The 16749-nt window shown below is 48.0% G+C and overlaps 1 protein-coding gene across 8 annotated transcripts in view; it reads right to left on the bottom strand.

Moving 5' to 3' along the window:
- Positions 1-16334, bottom strand: part of LOC137842583 (dual specificity testis-specific protein kinase 2-like) — a 44299-nt gene extending 27965 nt beyond the window's left edge. For 3 of the 8 annotated variants that reach the window (XR_011089110.1, XR_011089111.1, XM_068656802.1), the window contains exons 1-3: positions 15893-16179; positions 3560-4027; positions 3435-3489 (exon numbers count right to left, since the gene is read on the bottom strand). Coding sequence is in view for 3 of the 8 variants with exons in the window: in XM_068656802.1 (XP_068512903.1) it covers positions 3435-3489; positions 3560-3661 (157 nt within the window). In the remaining 5 variants the exon portion in view is untranslated. The other 5 variants (XM_068656801.1, XM_068656800.1, XM_068656805.1 and 2 more) reach the window with 5 other exon arrangements.
- Between the last annotated feature and the right edge of the window lie 415 nt (positions 16335-16749).

Consider the following 16749-nt stretch of genomic DNA (forward strand, 5'->3'; position numbering starts at 1 on the left):
CTCATAGCACATGCTCAGATTCCTGAGCCACTTTGCTAGGCTGTAACTGAGACAACAGTTGACAGAAAGGTGAATCTTCAAAGCCTCCACCTGAAGCAAAGATAAGCTCTGACCTCCCTAAGCTCCTGTCCTAGGTGCTGCGCTGCAAAAGGAGCTGTATTAGCATCCCTTGATCTCATGGATTATTTCAGGGCTACTTCACTTCTACAGAGTGATGCAAAATCTGCAGAGACATGCATAAAATACTTGCACTAACCTCCACATCCATCCACAGTCCTGCAGTTGCTGCAGCCATGATTCAAGGAGAGCTGCCGAGTGGGGACAGACAGATGTGGTGTCAGAGCTAAGCTGGGGCAGGAGATCAGGAAGAGCTGAGTGTGGGCATGTAGATGGTACTGAGCAGGGCAGAAATCCCTAGTACAAACAGCAGGCAAGCTCTGGGCTGAGACTCAGGGAACTGCACAGCAGGGGAACAGCAGCACAAAGTTCTGAAATCAGCCAAACCTGAAAGCTGCTGACACTGGACAGTCCCACACAGACTGCAAGAATCTAGTCCCACCAAAATCAAGACAACACATGGGCTCCTACTTTATTTCATAGCAAACACCTGTAGGACCAGGGCCCCAGAGCTGCCCATGAGCAGGAAATGTCTCATCGCCACCAACCAATGGGCATGAAGACTGCTGAGATCAGGCATTTAGTGTGAAAGAAGTCAGAGCACCCTGCTTTACGCCCACTCTGACTCAATGGCAGACAAGCCAGGAACCTCATATGATGGGATGATGCTGCAGGGACCTGCCTGGAGGTTTTTGTCTTGGGACAGTCACTGCTTCTGACTGGCAGCCCTGACAGACTCCTCCCGCACTGCCAGCACCCAGGCAGCATGCCGCACACCAGTGCAAGGGAAGGGGATCATTCTGAAACAAGGGAAAGAACCAACTTCACAAGTCAATCAGACTCACCATTGCTAAAAGACACCATACTCTGCCTGTCATTCAAGGCATTACCTTTCCACAGGAACAATTAACCCATCTCTCTCTCCGGTATGCAAAACAGCATGGCTTTGGCAGTGCTGAGGGCATGGCTGCAGCAGGGCAAGGCACCAGCATAAGGTGGTAGAAGGATACAGCAAGGTGCTGTTTTTCACTCAAGGTTGTGCTCAGCACGCAGAGCCACCAAGCTGAAGGGCAGACACTGGATATGCTTCCGGTCCGGGACAAGTGAGCAGTGTTTTACACTCAGACAGCAAGAAACAGAGGAGTTCCTTTACATTCTGCAGAATTGGCCAGGACATAAGTGGACACTGCCAAGCTGGATGGGTCCTAATGACCTCATGCTGCCAAAGAAACATGGAGAAGGAATGGCAAAGGGTTGCTCTGAAGAGCAGGAGACCTTCCAGTCTCAAGGGTGCACCCTGAGGGTGCACCCAAACTCATGACAAAAGTTTGCTCTCTCTTGCTGTATGGATAGAGAAAGAGTCAATACAGCAAGCCACAGATTCACGAAGGAGCACCAGTCACTCACTAACAGAGCTGTAGTGAGTACCACACCCCCAGCTGCTGCTCTAGCCCCTGGAGACACAAACACTTAACCAGCAGGCTCCAAAAGCTTCTCCTTCCACTCTAGTAAAGAAATGGAAATTAGAGATTTTCCTCCATACAGCAGCACATGTACAGGTGCCTCTCTCCCCTCATCTCCTTAGAATCCTTCCTGCCTGCAGGGTGATCCAGCACAGGCACAAACAAGTCAAGCAAGCTCCTGGGGGACTGTCTCTTCCATGGGGAATGGCTTTCTTTTCAGAGGCCTCTCTGTTCAGTGCTTTTTCCACATACCATCTCTTCCTGCCATGACCTAGTTCATCAATTGCCCCTTTGTCCACAACAATCCCCGCAACATCCTCAAAATGCTGAGAATGGGCCCTTGTATTATGTTAGTGAGTGGGAGCCAAGACTTCATTTTCTTTTTATAAATGTGGCTTTTTGTCCCCAGATTAGTGTTGACATGTAGGCTGGGGAAGAAAACAGCTTTTCAAAATGCAAAGATTTATTTCAAGGCTTCCTAGGAGCCAGGGAAGGAGGGGCAGAGGGTGGGAGAGGGATGTGGAGCACTAAGGTCTGTCTCAGAAGAAAAGCCTGCACCCATAGGCAGAGCATATCCTCATATCACCCATGAGGTTTGAAGCATCCAAAGCTGCACTTCTGTCTGAGTGAACAAAACACACGGGCAGCTTCCTGGAGCTCCCAGATTTTCCCTGCTGTAATTCAGTCTACGTGAGGAGAGCAGGCTTGGGTACAGGAGAAGACACCAAACCTACACACATTGCTACCAGCTGCCCTGGCCCTGTTGTGCCAGGCTCCCCTACTGCTTCAAAGGAGATGCTTGTCCCCTTCAAAGCTGTCCTGCCTGCAGAAAGAGGGGAGAGAGATGGAAAACATGGCGCCACTTCTACCACCTTCTGGAGAAAAAGATGCATATCCCCATGCCTTCAGCTGTGCCCACAGCAGGTGGGGAGCTTCATCTGTGTGTGGCACCTTCCAGCTCTGCAGGACTGTGAGACACAATGGCATCATGCCCACCGCAGCCAGGCATGTTACTCACAGGCAGACAGGAAAGTCTTAAAGGCTACATAAAAATGTCAGTGAAGAGAACTTGCTCCTTGACTGTTGCGAAGCACGGCCGAAAGCACGACAGACACCAGCAGAGTCAGATCATGCTTCACCATTTTATTGCCCGAATAGCCCAACTTTTATAGTGAATTTTACAGGGGTGGACAGTGTTTCACACAAGATTATTGGTCAAAAGCACCCAGACAAACCGTTAAGAAAATAACACCACCTGCAAGAAAAGAACCCCCCCCTTTTGATTAGAAGTTAGGAAAACAACCCCCTTTGTGCTTAACGGTCACGTAGGCCTAGTCCTTGAGGCCAGCTGCTGATAACAATATTTTCTGAGTTCCTTAATTGGGTGATGTGGGAGTCATTGCTGTGGGAGCTTCTCACAGTTACTCTGGCAGCTTGGTTTGCTCAGCTACAGCAGGCCCTGAGATTTCTAAGGCCTACCCCTGGTTGCTTAAAGCAAGCTTAGATCGAACAATTATGCCAATTCCCAACACTTGACAGATTCACTTGAAATTAGCCGCCATTCTGAAAAGCAAACCTGAGTCTTCTTTTGGAGTTTTCCCACCTACAGGAACTGGAAAGACATAAGAAATCATAATAAAGCAGTGAAGAGAAACTGAAGGAAGGAAGTACCACATATGTTAAAGATCAAAAAACTGTTTCTGAAGTATTTGGACAAACAAGGTATATAAGTAGTAAAATCTAAAAAGGTGAGACATTCTCTTTTTTGTTCATTTTATTTAGAAAATCTCATAGCTAATTAACCTGTAAACCCTGAGTGGGTTTATAGAATTGATTTAGGCCAGTCAGTCTCACCTCTGTCCCTGGAAAGGTGTTGGAACAGCGTGTTCTGGATGCCATCTTCAAGCAACTGTAAGAGAAGGAAGGTTATGACGAGTAGTCAGCATGGATTCACCAAGGGGAAGTTGTCCTCGACCAACCTCGTTGCCTTCTATGATGGCATCACCAGCTGAGTAGGTGGGGGGAGAGCAGTGGATGTCATCTACCTTGACTTTAGCACGGCTTTTGATACTGTCTCCCATGACATCCTGCTAGCAAAGCTGCAAAAGTGTGGGATAGAGGAGTGGACAGTAAGGTGGGTTGAGAACTGGCTGACTGGCCGAACTCAGAGGGTGATGATTGGTGGCGCAGAGTCCAGCTGGAGGCCTGTGTGAAGCGGTGTTCCCCAGGAGTCAGTGCTGGGTCCGGTCTTGTTCAACATCTTCATTGACGACCCTGATGAGGGAATAATGTCCACCCTCAGCAAGTACGCCAACAATACAAAGCCGGGAGGAGTAGCTGACACACCAGAAGGCTGTGCTGCCATTCAGAAAGACCTGGACAGCCTGGAGAGCTGGGCAGGAAGAAACCAAATGAAGTTTACCAAGAGCAAGTGTAGAGTCCTGCACCTGGGAAGGAACAACCGCATGGATCAGTAGGGGCCGGGGAGATGACCTGCTGGAGAGGAGCTCTGCAGAGAAGGACCTGGGGATCCTGGTGGACAACAGGTTGACCGTGAGCCAGCAGTGTGCCCTTATGGCCAAGAAGGCCAAGGGGATCCTGGCATGCATTAAAGGGAGCGTGGCCAGCAGGTCAAGGGAGAAAATCCTCCCCCTCTACTCCGCCCTGGTCAGGTCTCACCTGGAGTACTGTGTCCAGTTCTGGGCTCCCCAGTACAAAAAAGACAGAAAAAATACAGGGACCTCCTGGAAAGAGTCCAGCAGAGGGCCACAAAGATAATAGGGGGGCTGGAACATCTTCCTTATGAGGAAAGGCTGAGAGACCTGGGTCTGTTCAGCCTGGAGAAAAGAAGACTGAGAGGGGATCTCATCAGTGTGTATAAATACCTGAGGCGTGGGAGACAGAGGGATTTGGCCAACCTCTTTTCAGCAGTTTGTGGGGACAGGACAAGGGGTAATGGCCACAAGATACAGCACAGGAAGTTCCGCACCAACATGCGAAAGAACTTCTTCACGGTGAGGGTGACGGAGCACTGGAACAGGCTGCCCAGGGAGGTTGTGGAGTCTCCTTCCCTGGAGATATTCAAGGCCCGTCTGGATGCCTACCTGGGCAGGCTGCCCTAGGGAACCTGCTTTGGCAGGGGGGTTGGACCCAATGATCTCTTGAGGTCCTTTCCAAACCCTATAATTCTGTGATCTTCATGCTGTGGTGAAGGGCCCAGCTCCCTTGTAAGACTCAGGACTGCCTGTGAATGCTAACATGGCACCAGTTCATAGAGGCTGCAGCAGCTGCCATGGCCAGCAGAGAGGCATCAACCATCCCCATACACACACCCTGCAAAGGCAACCATGGGGCCAAAGGTGCTGCTCAGGCCCAACCACTACAGCGGGCTACAGCCTGGAAAAGGCCCAGGAGGACCAGATAGTCACAGGAGGTTTATGCCTGCAGTGCGGCAACAGAGCACTTAGGCTCCTGAGCCACCCACCTTTAGTGGGTTCAGGACCCAGCAGCCTGGCCCTCTGGGACACCATGCACAGCCAGCTCCATCCTGCCCCAAGCATCCAACTAGGCCCAAGACCTGCTGCAAAAATGTAAACCCCAGGATTCAAATCCCTTTTCTAGACATGTGATACTTATGGAGGAACTAAGTGTTAGAAATCCTGATCTGGATACAGTCTTGATCTCTAACAACTTCAAAACAAGATACAAGTTGTTCAGAAAGCAACCTAACCAAAAAGCACAACATTTCCAGATGAAAGGCTATGTCTGATACTATAAACGAGACAAGCTCTTAAGCTCTTCCGGCCTTAAAAAGAAGGATTTCTCAAGGATTTCTCCATTTTTAATGAAGATAATTATACTCCTTAACTTTAAACTTTAGCAAACAACATTTTTGAAGATAAGCAGAAAGGGAGTGGTTCCTCCAGCAACCTACTTGCTCCCCTCCCTGCAAAGACAAAGTGTACAGAGGAGAAGACAGGATGATCCTCTCCTCCAAGAAGCACTGAACTCCAGCTCCTGCACGTCTACACATACTGAACCAAGTCACACTTGACATGTTTTTCACAAAACTGATAGAGACTCATCAGGCTAGAATACAAAAAGATGTTTAGACAGCTAAGATACAGTTTGGCTTCCAGCAAGGTTAAGGATTCAGGCACCTCAAGTTCTCACCCCAGTGAGAACTTGGCTTTTTTGCACCAAATTTCTGGTTAGTTTTACTAAACTACTTGCAAAGGCTCCTGTATGGAGGTCTCTCCAGTTACACTTCCCATGCACACAAAATACCAAACTATCCACCTGATGGAAAATCTGTGGGTATTTTGAAGGAAGAAAAATAAGACAAGAGCAAAGGAAAAGACATGCTACAGGACAGCCAGCAGCAAAGGCTTTAAATTAGCTCGCCTTTCAAAATGGATGATGATTGACAAGGCATACTGTTTGAAAAAGAAAGGTGCAGAAGAGAGGGGGAAAAAAGTTATAACTCAACAATCACAAGCCTAATCCCACACAGTTACCATCTATTTCTGCTCCCTTTGCTACATTCTTTATGCATTTGCAATGAATTTTATTTTAGTTCTGAAGACTCATGGTATAAGATTCCCAACTGATGTTAAAAGGCACTTATATTACCAGCATATATAAAACATTTTCCCCCAATATCTAATTGACACTACACAAATTGAAAAACAAAGCAGGGCATGTGGGTGTTTAAAGAAAGCTCAGTATGTGGGAACCGTCAAGCATTTGAGCTAGCTAGAACATCCCCAACCCAGCCTCTTCATCAAGAAAAATGCATTAGCATGGAAAAAAGATACTGTGACCTTACTGCTAAAATGTTTCAGAGGCTGCATCTGCTTCCAAGCATGGATAAGAGCAATTACAGTAACTTGCCTCCTTTCACAGGCAGAGATGAGGGCTGGAGGCTGTGGAAGGGCCTGGAAAGGATGTGGGGACAGTATCGTCAACACACAAAGGGCTCCCTGCAATCCCAAACATGCTCTACAGCTGGTGAAAGCTAGACCCCTTATCTTTGGGGTATCCACAAGCAAATCTTAACCACTCAGTATGGCTCTTAAAAGCCAAGAGATTACATTTAGCTCAAGGATTGTTCTTGGTGCAGATGGCCAGAGTTCTAAACTGGAATAAAGGCTTGAACCTTTATTACTTCTATGCAGTACCGTTGGCTCCCCACATGTTGAATGAGCCTCTGTATCCATCTTTCATCAAATGCCAAATAGCAGTAACAGCACCTTACTGGTCTTGATCAACATTCTGGTATGTAAGGCAAACCTCCCATCAAGGAGAATTACTGTTGTCTGTTGTCATGGAGAAGACATCATTTCCTGCCCCATAGGTCCTCTACTGCACACTTTGCGTGTTTTCCCCAAGCATTTGCTACCTACTGTCTGCAAGATTGTACCAATGCTAGAGACAGCCATGTGCCAAGGTGTGGGTGCTCCAGAAGCTCACTACAGCAGTAATAAAATACTGTTTGTGCCAGGTATATGTTCAGTAAGCAGCTGCAGTTGTACAAGCTCTTCGCCATCTGTTTCTGCACTCTAGGAAACAGGTGGGGAATAACTTGATTTTACATGTGGAAAACCATTAGCAAATGGCTCAGTCACAGAATTACTCAAGGCACCATTTTGGAGAGGGCCCAGTGAACCTACGAACCATACTCCAACAGTACCTTTGTACCTTAGAGATAAGGAATGAGCTGAGTGGAGCAGACAGCTAATGGGGACCCATTTCCTGTTGTCCTGGTTTCAGTTAGAACAGAATTAATTTTCTTCCTAGTAGCTGGTGGAATGCTGTGTTTTGGCTTAGGATGAGAAGAGTGCTGATAACACCCCGATGCTTTAATTGTTGCAGAGCAATGCTTATACTAAGCCAAGGACATCTCAGCCTTTTGCTCTGTCCTGCCAACGGGCAGGCTGGGGGTGCAGTAAGAGCTGGGAGGGGACAGACCCAGGACAGGTGACCCAAACTAGCCAAAGGGGTATTCCATACCATCTGACGTCATGCTAAACAATATATAGGGGTGGCTAGCCAGGGGGAGGGGGCCAGACTGCTCGGGGTTAGGCTGGGCATCGGTCAGCGAGTGGTGAGCAATTGCATTGTGCATCACTTGTTTGTACATATTATTATTATTTCCCTATTATCATCATTGTATTATTATTATTATTATTATTATTATTGTTATTATTTTCCTGTCTTATTAAACTGTCTTTATCTCAACTCACGGGCTTCACTTTCCATTTCTCTCCCCCGTCCCAGAGAGGGAGGGGGGAGGGTGAGCGAACGGCTGCGTGGTGTTTAACTGCCGGCCGGGTTAAACCACGACACCTGTTGACTGCTGTTCCTACAAACTAGAAGCAGGTGATGGAAAAAAGGTCCAATGGGTCCAACTCTGATGCTGGCTGCCATGTGGGATGGGGACAGCCTGGATTGACCACAAAACCCTGCTCTCCTGAGGCCATTCCTAGAAAAACACTGACCATGATAAACTGAATTTAAGGTCTTAAAATCTTAAGGTCTTTGAAACCTCTGGGTGAACAGATACCAGTCATCAGGTGTCTGAGGTGCTCCAGGCGCTGGAGCTAAGTTCCCCTATGACCTGTGGAGAGGCCCACAGTGGAGCAGGCTGTCCCCCTGCAACCCATGGTATTACCACAGCAGAGTAGATTTTCACAGTGCAGTCTATGGAGGAGCAGGTGGATCTGACCTGAAGGAGGCTGTGGCTTGTGGAGAACCCCCACTGGACCAGACTCTGGGCTGGACCTGTAGACCGTGGAGAGGAGCCCAAGCAGGAACAGGTGATATGGGGGGAGCTGCCACCCATGGCAGACCCATGCTGGAGCAGTTTGCTCCTGATGGATGGACCCTGTGGTATGGACCCATATTGGAGCAGTTCTTGTAGAGCTGTGGAAAGTCAACACAGAATCAGTTCCAGAAGGACGGCATCCTGTGGGAAGGACCCCACATTGGAGCAGGGGAAGACAGTAACCATGAAGGAGTGGGAGAAATGAAGTGCTATAGACTGACCACAGCCCCCATTCCCCAGCATCGCTCAGGGGGAGGAGGTGGAAGAGGGTGGGTGGAGGGAAGGTGTTTTTTGTGTTGTGTTTTTTTTTTTTTTTTTTCCCCCTTTGTTTCTTAGCTCTAGCTTGTTAGTAATAGGTAATATTTTTTTTCTAATCTCCCTATGCTGAGTCTGTTTTACCTGTGACAATAGTTGTTGAGTGATCTCCCCATCCTTATTTCAACCCCTGAGCCCTATCCATTGTATTTTCTCCTTCTCCTTTGGGCAGCGGGAGTGAGAGAGCAGAGGACCTCAGCTGCCCATGTGAGTAAAACCACCACAACTGCTGAATTCACTCCAGAACCTTTGCAGATGTGCCACCTCATCCCCATGTTGAGCAGGGCAGTGCAATAGGAAGGAGACAGTGGTGGGTCCCCAAGCAGGAGGCATCTTGGCAACAGACTTGAGTCCAGCAGGGGACACAGACCTGCTGGTACACCTGTTGTGGGACCCTGCTACGTCAGAGGGGTCATCCTGGGAAAAATTCTGCTTGTAAGCTTAAGAAGCCCCAGCACTTTTTTCCTCTTGCACAATTTTCACTCTCCCACCCAAGCAGGACTGTAGTAAATATCCAGCAGATAAAGCTGAAATCCAGTTAGAGCATTTCAGATGGTATTTTTCTGAGCAGCTGGCTCACCCAAATACTAGGGCTAAACAACTGATCTCTCCAGACAGCTTAGAAGAAAATATTCAAAGACAAAGACTTTGAAGCAAATTGTCTCAGTCTTTCATAGATAAGGGGAAAAAAAAAAAAAAAAAAAAAAAGGCTTTTCTGCTTCTTAGTCTTCTTGCAACAATAGAGAAAAATCATTTCAGCAGGCTTTGAAGAGAGTGCAGTGCTTTAAAGGTTTATCAGTGCTGGAAAAATGTAACTTGATTTTTGTAACTTGATTTCAAAATTGTAACCTGATTTCATTGCAGGATGCAACTGAAACACAGAAACAAACCTTCCCTTTTCAAACTACACAAAGTTGGAGGTAATTAATCCTCTTAAATATATCAGCATTAAAGGCTCATTTCAGTTAGCCCACTTCTTAGTCTCTGCCACCCAAAACTTCACAGGTACTCATCAGCAGAGTAGCCAGCCACACATCTATGCTATCCTGGCCATACTGACAGGCCAGCCACATTCATTCTTCAAGATGGTATTACAGCAAAGAAATGTGACTGAGACTCCAGGTTTTAGGCAATGGCAGTGTTTGTTGTTTTGTTTTGTTTTTAATTGGAAACACAAATAGATTAGTTCACTTCATACTCTAAACAGCTAACAAAGCTCCTAAATGCAGAAGGCCAGCAAGAGAGTACCAGAGGGCATGGAGACTCTCTTATCTCTACACAGGGTCTAAAACTACAATCTACCTGCTGAAGGCTGTATGAGATAATTTAAAAGCCTCTAGTCTGAGATGAAGGTAACCAGACCCAGCTCTGTGCCACAGACGAGTGCTTTCCCAGAAGTCCAGCATCTCCACAGCACTTTCAAGCACTGCATCCCTGCTCTGTGCTCATCCCTCGCCCAGACCCCTGTAGCTTGGCAGTGCAGAGCTGGGGAGATGGTCCCAGTCAGCAACCTTCAGGTCAAGTCTTGCAAGAGAGGAATAAGAGTGCTCACATCCTCCTATGTCAGGGTGGAAATTGTCATCCTGACTCTTTGGCACACAGCAACACCCCTGAGGCATCCCAGGTATCCGTCCAACTTGTTCCAGGACCCACCCTGACACCTCCCACACACACATACACACTGCCATGGAGTGCCGATGTGGCACAGGACATATCCAGCTCCTCCTTGCACGTCTGAAGCTCCATCCCAACCACTCTGGGAAGCCGAGTTGGGCTTCCCAAAAGCTCCCTTACAGCACCAGATGTGCCCCGAGACAATGAGCCTAGGTGGGGGACAGCCAGCTGCTTGTGCAAGGCCAATGAAGGATTCATTGCAGAGTTCTCAAACTCTGAGGCTGCACAAGCACATCTGGCAGTTTCAGCAGTGCTGCCATGGGGACACAAGACTGAGGGCCACCACTGCCAGCATCAGTAGTATGAACTGAGCTTGCTTCGAGCAGACAGGGCTACTCTCCCCTTTTCCTCCTCTCTTGAGATTTCCTCTTGTTGCTCCTTGTCATACCTAATTATTATAAATGAGGTCTCAACTCAATCTGAATTTTGTAATATTTATAAAACAAATACTTATAGAAGGCATAAAAGGTATAAAAGCTATAAAAGGCAAGTAAACAGTGCTGGGTGTGCGGGGAGTCTACGCTCCACCAACATGCACACACAAACATCAAACATTCTAAATATACAGAACATTGCTTTACATACTAAACTCGAGTACGCCTATACATATGTACAATCAGGATAGGTAACAAACAATCCTTTAAGTTCCATGGCTTAACAGTCTCCATTTTCCATTCCTTTTCTTGATTACTAACAAGTCTCCATTTTCCATTCCCTTTGAACAATATGTCTTGCTTTAAGTTGTCAAGCAACTCGGTCTTCAGGCCTTCTGTATCCCGTTCCTCCCAGATTGAAGAAAAGCAGATCCATCTCCTTTTCAAGGCCACTGGGCCTGGGTCAAAAGGCACATTCAGGTCTGTAGCAGCAGAGGGGCCCGTGGTGTAGCAGTCAGATCAGTACAGCGATTTTCTGTGCGAGCTTCTCTGAGCAGTTTGCTGAGTCTGGCCAAACCTGTCTTCATGAGGCAATCAATATGCCTGCTCCTGTCCTGGTCTCCATTCTGCCAGCCTGTTCCTCTTCACTTCTTTTTCCTGCTTCTTTACTGATGTAACTTCATCGTGTTGCCTTTTTTATCTTGAGGGCAGGCTCCCCTCTTATACCCTTCTCTCCACAGCAGTTCTTTTCAAAACAACTTTTCATTGGTCAAACAACTTTGAATGTAACAACAACAGCAAACACCCAGAAACATCCATGGCTTAAGGGCTGGAGAACAAGAGAACCAGCTGGGGAACAAGAAACCAGAGACTGCATGGAGTCTCCTGAATCACCCTTCTTTGTTCCCTCTAAACTCTTTTATATTCCTGATGGCCTCGTCATTAAGAGTCCAATGTTATCTCAACCATGGTGCTTTCCAACCCCCATGGCCACATTCCCAGATCTCCCCCTTCTTTATTAATATCAACCATTTTCTCAATACGAATTACCACTCCATATACAACATAATCCACCGGGGGCTTATTAAAAACCCAATGACTTATGGGAGGTTTAACTTTCCCATAGCTGGCTGATAACCTGCCCAGATCTCCTATACTCCTCAGAAAGGCAGGCTACCCCTACTAGGCATATCAATCATTTACTCCACTTAAATCCATTTCTCCATGTAATGCTATACAAACAAGCAGTATTTGTACTACAATACATCATAAGAAGTTTCTACAGGCAAGCAAACTGTTTCCAACAGCTCCCCACACAACATCACAGCCAACTAATGCGAGGGACACTGAATGCAGAAAGTCACCAAGGAATAAGTTATCACTCAGCAGCTCCCAAAGGACCACAGAAACCCAGAAAGAGAAATAGATTTGTACCTAAGACATTTTCTTACCAATGTAACAAAGCAGACTGAATCCCTAGAGCAATACCAACTCCATATAGTTCATAAGCATTACTAGTCCAGTACCACAAAGAAGGAAGACTTTGTTATTGCTAAGAGATGGAAAAACTAAGACTAAAACATTTAAAAGCAAGTTAAGTAACTTGCCACATGATGAGCCCTGTTAAGGTAGGATGTCAAGCTTGAGCCTCAAGGGGGTGAGAAGGACTCCACTTGCCCCCAGGCTTACAGAAAAGGCTCTGCTCATTTGCCTTCCAAGGTCTTACTTCCTGTGGCTCAATTGAGCAAAGAGCAGTTCCTGCAGGTAGATTCACACAACTGCTCTTCCTCAAAGCCAGATGCCTTTTCTCTGTTTCTGAGCAATCTGCAAGGGAACATCTGGGCCAGGTCAGACTGAATTGCATCTAATGGACATGATGAATTTACATCCTTACCTGAGGATGCTTAGTCGCATCTAGAATACAGAAAGTGCAGAGCATTGCAGGAGGCTTGCTACCTTCTGAGAAAGCCTTTTCAAACTCCAGTGGTTTTTTTCCAACAGGGGACCTACTGAATAACTGATGATGTTTTGTATTGAATAGCTCTTAATGCATGTTTTTTTCTTCTTCGAATCTGCCCAATAAACCTTTTGAAACTACATAAACTTTAGCACCAGAGTATACTTCGGGCAGAAGCTGCATAGCTTGGTAGCATGGCTCACTGTGCCTCATCAGTATTGCCCACTGTAGTCTCTTCACACACACCCCTAACATCACTCCATCCTCCCTAGACCAGCCTTGAGAGACTAGGTTTGTGGGGGCACAGACTACCAAAACATCAGACTTGTGACCACTGTGGCTTTGTGCACCAGAATGCAGCTGCCTCTCCAGCCCCCTAGCCAGCCTATGCCCTGAGATGACCTCACTGGTGGCTACTACTGGTGCCTGCTCTTACCCCAAGCAGAGAGAGCAGCAGCTCTTACCTCAGCAAAGAGAAACCTCAGCAGAAATTGACCTGTCAAGAAGGAGACTTGTGAAGACATGCCTGATACAGCATAACTCTCCCTGGACATCATGGGCCATTTACACCTATTGTAATTCTAGCACCTTCAACAAACTTATAGCTGTAAGGAATTGACTCACATTACAAGAACTTTTTCTAAACTCAACCAATCATCCCATTAAAGCAAGACAGGTCAGAATTGCCTGTGCTGTTAATGTCACTGAGGACAGGGGAGGAAAACAGCACTGGCCAACCACTTGTTAAATGGCTGCAGTGACATTTCAGACTTGGTGGCCACAGGTTTACATCTCTGGCCTTAATCACTCAGTAAATATCAGGTGGGACAGAAGCCAAAGCAGTTGCTATCAATGCTCAAAGTTGAAAGTGGCTTCAGAGACTTTGCTCTAAGCCAAAACCCCGTAGGCTCACTTTCCAGAAAAACAATCTACTGCTTTATATGAAGTTTTCGTTACAAAATCTACCTTTAGAGAAGATGGAATATGCAAGACCTAAATGATAGAAATGACCCAGAAGTGTTTTCTTTAAAGGCGCAGAAGCCCTGATGTGTTAAACTCCAGCTGAATAAGGCTCCCAGCCTTCCAGATGAAAAACAGCTTCAGTGCTCAAAAGACACACAAGCAGCAAGTTTCTACATACAGAAAAAAGCAGGGAGGTGACAAAAAAAAAAAAAAAATCACAGCTTCTGCCTCTTACCCTTGTCTCACAGGGGCTTCCCTATTTACACGCCATGACCTCCAGGTAACTCCCATGTCAATTCCCAGGCACAGACGCATTGGGGTACAATCTAACAAGGCTGAGCATGCTCCTGAAAGCTTTGCCAACTGGTGTTGAAAGGTGCTGAAAGGTGCTTTGATTGTGAGAGGACCTCCAGCTGCTGAACACAACGAGCTTACACATTGCTTTAGGACCCTCTGAAATGGCACAAAGTACAGATTGCATCACACCATAAGATCAGGGGGTTATTAACTTAAAGAGAAAATAGTAACAACAGCAAGCACCAGCAGTGGGGCCTGCTGAGGGATTTATGGAACAAAGAGGACATTGCCTAGCAAGCCAGTGAGGCAGAGACATTGGAAACACAGCTGTACCTCATCACCACACACAACCTCCATGTCTGGCACAGGTAGCAAAGATCCTGCAAGAGCACCTCAGCAGAGTAAGACATGATGGAAAATGGACAAGGAAATACAACTTGGGTGCCCACAGTGACTGAGCCCCAGCTCCAGCCAAACACAGTGAAGGAATGTGGGATGAGTGACCTGCAGGACCCTGTCAGGGTTCTCATTATTGCCTGATCTTTTTGATACTGGAAGGTCCATTTTGTGATTAACTGACATCCCAGTGCATCACTCAGCCTTACTGCTCAGGTCCAGCTTGATTTTACTTTTTTTTTTTTTTTTTTTTGTCTGGGGACAGTACACTGTAACGCTTACCTTGTGATTTATAATCATCCACATGCAGGTACATCTGCTTTGTTCACTTCAGCTCCAGCTGTCATTTCTTTAGCCCCTTGCAGGTTTGCGCTATGCTGTGACTGACCTTGCAAGATAACTGCAATCCATTCGCAACACTCAGTGCTACCTTTTTATCATTTGTTTATCCCACACTTTTACCTACACTTTGCATGCAGGTTTTACATAGCCTCCAGTTCAGTTTCCCCTATAGAGTTACTCTTTTCTTAAGAAAAACAAGATGCATTTGGGATTGAAGCTGAGGCAGGATCCTCCAGGCCCGGAGCGTGCTCTCTCTTCAGTACTGTTTCTACACTGAAATTGCTGAACTTGTCAGAGAAATGGAAGAATGAGGCCCTTGGCATGTGGAAATGAAAGGACAGGGGAAGCAGGACCTTTTCTACAAAGCACCGACAGGGCTGAAAAAAGTTCTCCTTCAGCAAATCACTTTGAGCCAGAATTGTTCAAGCAACATCAGAAGCAAATTACTTGTTTGGACATAAGGAGAGGTGGAATGGAGCAGCAGCCCAAAAGATTCATGCACAAGCACAAACTGTTTTCTTCCCCTCTCAGTATCTACTTCTTTACTGCAGTCTTCCAAAATGCCCACAGTCCTTCTCTAAATTAAAACCATAGACAGCGTTAGAGACACTGTTCTCTGCAGACCAACAAGCAGGTCCCAGAAGCAGCAGCAGCTGGAAGATCACCCAGCTTTGCCCCATCCTCAGCTCAGAATCAGCTCAGGCTTGAGGACCCTCTGAACTGCTCATCTCCCTAGGCTGCTCCTCCCCACTACTACCCTCCTACACGGCTCTGTCCCATCCCCTGTCCAACTCAGCCTCGCCACTCAGGCCTGTAGGATAAAGTCGGGATCTTGTGACTAAAGCCAGGTCAGCATCCTTCCCTTGAACCCATCTGGGCTTAATTGACAAAAGCGTCCCCTCACAGCTTTTTCAAGGGCTGCTGGAGGCAGCTGCCCGGTGATGCACCGGCGGGGCTGCCGTGCTCTGCTCCCACCGTTCCTGCTCCCTTAAACTCTCGCTAGCAAAGAGAAAGTCAGGGGGTGCTTCAGCAGCAGCTGCGGGGAGCGGGGCTGCCGCAGGCTGAGCTGCCCCGTGCCCCGGGGGCCCGCTCTGAGGCACCAGGAGCTTCCCGGCAGCAGGCGCCGGCCAAGGCTCGGGGAGCGGCGGGGTGCACGGCGCGGACTCACCTGCTCCTGCTGGGACCCGCCGGGCCGCCCTCCCCCCAGAGGCCTTCGGCTCGGCTCAGCCCCCGCGGCACCGGCGTGAAGCCGCGCGGCGCTGCCCCGCCCCTCGCGCCGTGCACTGCCCCCCTTGCGCCGCGCCCCCCAGGGAAGGCCAAACGCCGCCGGCAGCCCCCGCCAGGCTCCTCGCAGGTGCCGCGGCTCTTCCCTGGGCGGCAGCCCTCCAGCCGGGCCCGCGCCCGTCGTTGGCCCCGAGCACGGCCACCGTCCAGCATCGGCAGCGCGCGTACCCCGCTTACGGCTCTCCCATACCCCACCTCTTTCGCGAAGCACAGTGAGGGGGCCCCCTCCTGGTCAAGAATTTCCGCCCCAGCCCGTGGTGGGGCTGTGGTTTACAGAGTAGGCTCCTGACCCGGGCAGCACCCTGGGGACCAGGTGCTCGCTTGTGGCCAGTGCTGAGAGCTGCTCAGAGCAAAGGCCACTCAAATTCCAGACATGCCACGTGTGGACATGTCTATCTCATATGAACACCATTGTTAGACTCTGAACTTATTAATGGAGACAGATTCCTGCACCAGGGCTTTGCAGTACTTGCATGAAGCCGGCAGAGTTTGTGCACCCCCAGACTGAGAGGTCTATTTCTATTGCTATTTCTGTCTCTGACTACAGGCCAAATCTTCCGAAATCTCCAGTGGCTCAGCTCAGGCTCCTTGTCCAGCTGGTGCCAGCCCTGTCCCATCACTGCCAGGACAAAGGTCGAGGACAGCTGTGCAGTGTTATAAATTAGACCACACAATTTTCTGGTCTATTGAAATTATTTTATTAATCAAGTAAGCAGACACAAGCAAAACAGCGCTGGGCGG

The sequence above is a fragment of the Anas acuta genome, chromosome 20, assembly GCF_963932015.1.
Source record: "Anas acuta chromosome 20, bAnaAcu1.1, whole genome shotgun sequence".
In the NCBI taxonomy this organism is placed as follows: domain Eukaryota; kingdom Metazoa; phylum Chordata; class Aves; order Anseriformes; family Anatidae; genus Anas; species Anas acuta.